The 5,626-nt window shown below is 44.2% G+C and overlaps 1 protein-coding gene across 1 annotated transcript; it reads left to right on the top strand.

The window, feature by feature from the left end:
• The first annotated feature begins 2,813 nt into the window (after positions 1–2,813).
• Positions 2,814–4,609, top strand: FANCF (FA complementation group F). Its single transcript, XM_052694373.1, is given in 2 exon segments — positions 2,814–2,920; positions 2,922–4,609. Coding segments are annotated over 2 exon segments (1,173 nt in total). The 5' UTR covers positions 2,814–2,828; the 3' UTR covers positions 4,003–4,609.
• The last annotated feature ends 1,017 nt before the right edge of the window (positions 4,610–5,626 follow it).

Raw genomic sequence — 5,626 nt, 5'->3', positions numbered from 1 at the left:
ACACCCAGCACCTGAAAATTTTCTCAACATTCTATACCCATATGTATGTTGTCCTGCTCTATCTTCCATATCCTAATCTAGCACAGCCCCACCATTTCCCCTCCTCCTCCATAACATCACTCCACATTATACTTCCCCTCCTCTGTCGAGTAAGGCTTACTTTTTAAGCATCCCTTCATTTTCCCCCAGGCCTTCCTCTTGAGAAAACTCAGCTCAGCAGCATACAGACCTTTACAAGTAACCTCTGAAAAGCTGCTGAGCACTGTTTCTGAGTAGCAACCAATTTAGAATAAATTGATAGATAGTATCTAAAGAAGACATTATAATTTACAATTTTGTTGTTGGTATAGAGAGCCCAAAAGGTATTCCAGATGCTACTTCACTAAAACAAACCTCAGCACAGAAGTTTAACTTGTTAGCTTTTTCAAATTAGAAGAAAATAATTCACCTGTGGGAAAGAAACCAAGCTTTTCCAATTTGATTACTATATAGTACCAGCATCAACAGATCAATAGGTTCCAGCTTTGCAGTGGAGTACTTCAGAACATACATCGATCAGACTCTCAAAAATAATGTAGGATCTGTAGTAGAAAAATATTTCCTTCTATAGTGAGCAGAGAAATAATTAATACTTCTACATGCTGCTACAGCATAACAATTTAAGTACATTAATCATAACTGTCTCAGTGCTATCTTGACTTTTTTTTGTTTGTTTGTTTGTTTTTGTGTTTTTTTTGTTATTGTTCCTTGAATTTATCTTCTGATACTATCTTATGGAGAACTGTGCTAGATCTTAGAATCGCATTTTATTATATACATCAACTGTGCTCCCTCACTTGTGCAGGCTGAATGCAACTACAATGCTAAGTCATAGCCTGAACAAGTGATTGAGTACCTGGTGGGAAGGCAGGGTCAATCCAGGGGAGCTCAGATGCAAGCAATACAGCTGAGTGCCAAGGAATGGGTGGAGATAGACTTCATAATGCGTTGGCAGTGGAGGGGAAGGAATTCTGCTAGAGATCCCTGCATAACTGAGGCTTTTAAAAAGTAAACAGCATCTTCCCTTTACTTCTGTGCTTGTAGCTGTTGCTTTTGAGTAAATTTTCACTTACTATAACCTAGGATCTTGCTGCTCTGCTGTCATTACTGTGTTTTCTATTGTGTCACATACAGAGCTGGTAAACTCTATTGTCCTAATAGAAAAAGAATGCTGAAATTTGGAGACAGAACTGGGTGTAGAATAGTGAGGGTTTCTCATAAAACTAAAATTCAATTTTTCAGGCAGTTCTACAGAGGCCACAAAAACACATCTCCCTTCAGAAGTAAGATTATTCCAGATACCGTGTTAGTGGTTTTTTTTCTAGTCTGAATAGATTTTCATAACCTGTTTTTGACTGTTTCCTGATGCTGCAAATGTGATTATTTGATTTCTTTCAACTGGGATATAAAGATACATTCATGTTATATAGACCTAATAAAGGAGAAAAAACAAAAACATTAACATGAAAGATTACCTGAGAAAAGATATCTGATCTGAAGGGAAATTTCTTTATGACACAAAATGTAAGCATCTCCAAACACATCCCTCACTAAAATAGAATTTGGGTCTGGAGTACACTGAAACTGTTTTATTCCTTTTTGCCATAGCACTTAGCTCAAGAAATGCTGCATCAAACCTAACCAAAACACAAAATTACCAAGCAGTAATTATACTGAGCCACATCAGGTTTCCATCTCTCTTCCATTAAGTAGAAAACCCCAAAGTTCTGTATTTAGTTCAAATATTTACCTGAAGTTCACGTGCTCTATCTTCATCAAACGTTTATTAGTTTCTGATACACAGGTGAGAGTTCTCTGAGTGTATTTCAGAAAGAAGGTTCCTGAACCACCAGCCTGGGTAGTCCTAGCAAAGGCCTGACTAGGCTATTAGCTAAGCCGTTCTTTATGCTTCTGCTTTGTTTTTAAATATTATCTTCTATGAATATATGAATTACTAACAAGCGCTTTCCTTTAAGACTAGTGTGTGTGGCCAGGGAAAAACTCATAGTAAAACCTAGAGAAAAGCTGTTTCTGCTAACGAGGGCCCCCAGCCCCACACAGCCACCCCTTGTCTGAGCCATCAGCAGCACCTGGTGTTGGTGCAAGCTTCTGGAGGCTGTGCTGGTGGGGATGAGGCTGGGGGGAGAAGAGCACGAGGAAGGTGCATCATGGCTGCTGATCCAACAGGTAGGCCACGTTCTGCTGGTTTTAATGCCTCGTGTATGTTACGTGTTATGTGTGTGTAGGGAAGTGAGGGTTATGTGTTTTGCAGTGAGTGAGGGAAACAGTTGTGGCACGGTTACACTGTGGTTGCTGTGAGGGGTCTGTGAGAGAAACAGAGGTGTTTGTGAGGAGAAACATCTAGAAGCTTTCTGTGCATGAGGACAGGATTGCTGTTTGTCATTCCCTCAGCAGGGAGGCAGCCTCCTTTCTCCTCCGCAGTGCCATCCTGGTGGTTTGGGTGCCATGCGCGTAGGGCTAATAGGGCAGGAGGCCATTAGCTGGGTTGTCTGCACGTGGTGAGGGCTGAGCATAACTATGGCTGTCCTTTGCACTTCACCTCCTGGAGATGGGAAATACACCATATTGGGATGCGTTGTGCTTGTGAGTTGTTTCTGTAAATATCACTCAGGGATCAAAGGTGTTGCGGTATTTTTTTTAATTCTTTTTAATTTAGAGTTTGTTTGTTTGTTTCATTTACTCCCGTCATTTTTCCTTTTTGACGCTGTAATTTCTCTCCCGCCCAATCGAGGTTCCCCTTTAACGCGGAATCAATCTGCAGCGGATTGATGTCCAGCTCAGCCAATAGAATTACAAATCTCCGCCCCTGCTGGCTCGGATTGGTTCTCGTTCCGGGCGCGAGGCGGGAGCTGCGCTCAAATCCGCGGCGCCATGGAGGCTGTGCTGGGGCAGGTGGCGGAGTTGCCTGCGCTGTTTGCTGTGTCCCGTTCTGTCCAGGTGCGGGACTGGGACCCCCCGACCCTGGACAGGGCTCTGGATTGGGCACGCTACTTCCAGCACCTCCACGACCGCTTCCGTGGCCGACCCCGTCTCCGGGACGCTGTGGGGCGGCGGTTGCGGCGGGGCCAGACGGGCAGCCCGCTCTCCTTCTGCCATCTGGGCGCCTGCTCGGAGCTACTGGGCTTGGCGCTGCTAGAGAACCGCGCTCTGCCGCCCACCGCCTGCCGCCGCCTCCTGCAGCGCCTCCTGCAGGGGGAAGCTGGCCCCGAACCGGGCCGCCTGGTTCTGCTGGCCCGCAGGAAGGCCGCTTCCCGCCTTCTGGAGAGCTGCGCGCTGTCCCCGAGCGAGCTGGGCCCGCGGGTGTGCGCGGAAGCGGGACTGCTGCTGTGCCGGCTGAGGGAGGACGGGCGGGAAGCTGGGGCGGCCCTGGGCTGGCTTGGACCTGTCTTGGAGCAGCTCCCCCGGCCTCGGGCTTTCGCTGTGGTGGCGGAGGCGTTGTTGCTGCTGCAGGGGGATGGGGACAGCACGGCGAGTGGAGCAGAAGCTGGAAGCGTTGCGGATCCCCTGCTTTCCTGGCTACTGGAGGATCCGCACCGGTTTTCTGCCTGCTGTCTGCTCCTCTCGGGCGCTCTGCTCGCCTCGCTAGCCGATCGTTATGCCCGGTTAAGCAGGCGTTATTTGGATCTTTTAGCTGAGTGGGGAAGTCAGTTGCTGTATGACTCGCTGCATGGACGGTGGGTTAGAAGTGGTCCTGAGGAGGCTAAATTGTGCTGGGAGGAGCTGAGGGAGCGTTTTGTCTGCCTCTGTCAGGGATCTGTGCAACTCAGGGAGCAAACCCAAGCAGCTCTGAAGCTCCTGAAGGCCCGAGATGGAGACTTTCAAGTCTGTGGCCTAAGTGTGTGGACTGACCTGCTGCTGGAGAAAGACTTGAGGAAGAAGCAGAGCCAATGTGTGAACACCAGAGCAACGCAAAACTTTATGAAACCTAGCAAATCTGACTGATACTTATTTGAAGGGAGAGAACTATGTCCTGCTTTGAGTTGAAAACCCAAGCTCTGATAGGACTGCTGATCACACTGTTTCTGATTGCACATGAACTCTCAGGAAGGCCTGTTACTTAGCATCTGTACTGCTGATTCTCTTGGTGACAGGCAGTAAATATCTTCCTTTACAGTGCTTACTGCTCAGCTAATAAAGAACCTGGTTTTTTTTGGATGTTTTTTTTTAAAATAAGCTTTCATTTTTTATTGACTACAAATATCAGATATGTTATGATCATGGTCTGTTTTGTTTTTGGCTTTTTTTTTTTATTGTTCAAAGGGAATGATGGAGATTCAAACCTGAAAATCCCAAATGCAGGGTTGATTTAGTAGTGATTGCCTTCATTAGGCTGTCTGTTCTGTTGGCATTTTCTGATCTTCAGAAAAGATCTGTGAATTGTCTGTGAATTAGCCTCTAGATCTAAAGTGAAGGAGGGGAAAAGAAAAAACTTGAAAGCTTACTGAAAAGTTCTAAAACTTGAAGGCTTTATTAGTTACCTCGTTATATACTGGTATGTAAATATTAAATATATTAAATGTTTATTAAAACAGCAGTAAGATGTGACATATTCTGCTGTGTTTTTCTTCCCTTTCCCATGATCTGTTACATTAAATATATTCATTTTGTGAAACAAAAGTGAGTGGTATAACAAACTTTTTAAATGGAGTCCAATGGAGTTATCTTTTGTTGAATCTGTTTCTGTTGACAAAACTCAAATGGGTAAAAAAGTACTGGGCCACCATGACTTAAAACAAGTGCTGTACCTCAGAATTAATGAGATCTTGTCTACTTAGCTCTGTAAGCTAGAATTACCAGTGTAAGCAGATAAGATACAATAATCAGTGAAGGTGGGAAATGTGAATAGCATAGAAGGTTCATCTTTAACCTCATGTGTGGAGGATCTGTCGAGTGTAGTGTGTATTCAGATAGGATTGAGATAAGTTGAGAAAAGTGTTCTCCTGTTACTGAAATGGCTTTTAGGGAAGGATTAGAAGGTGATTTTATTCGGATTGTAAGGTTAACTACATGTATTTGTTAACTGATTGGCACTAATTTGAGTAACGTTCTGTGCTACAAAGTGAAAATGTACAAGGGTGGCAAAATTCAAGGAGGAGTGATCTGGTGACTTTGAAAGAGAAACAAAGAATACAAGGAGATCAACTGTTGTTGACTTGGAAGATGAAATAGTGCCTGCTCTGATTTGTATGGACATAAAGATATGGGCTATAAGTTCTTATACCTCTCTCTATGAAGCAAAATTGTTACTCAAGGGTAATGCCCTTAGTTAGAAGGATGCATTGCTCTTCTATCAAAAGTATAACTGTTTCCTTTGGATTCAGACAGCATGTCAGAGGCAATGAAGTTGTGGAGATTTGCAAGTAAACTTGTTCTAACAGTTGCAGCTGTGGCAGTCATGGTTTTGCTGTCTTAAATGGGGTTGTTTTGGCACTTGTGATTGGTGGTCAGTCTCAAAAGAGAGTACAGTGTTAGGGGACCTGAGTCAGTATTTCTGTAGTAATGAAAGGAATATGAACTACAAGCATTTAAAACTGCTCAGAGTATAAAGTATGAAGTTTGAACTTGT

Source organism: Tympanuchus pallidicinctus, unplaced genomic scaffold (assembly GCF_026119805.1).
Source record: "Tympanuchus pallidicinctus isolate F22 unplaced genomic scaffold, pur_lepc_1.0 scaffold3, whole genome shotgun sequence".
NCBI lineage: Eukaryota > Metazoa > Chordata > Aves > Galliformes > Phasianidae > Tympanuchus > Tympanuchus pallidicinctus.
Note: the sequence above shows the minus strand (reverse complement) of the source record. Positions and strands in the feature narration are given on the sequence as shown.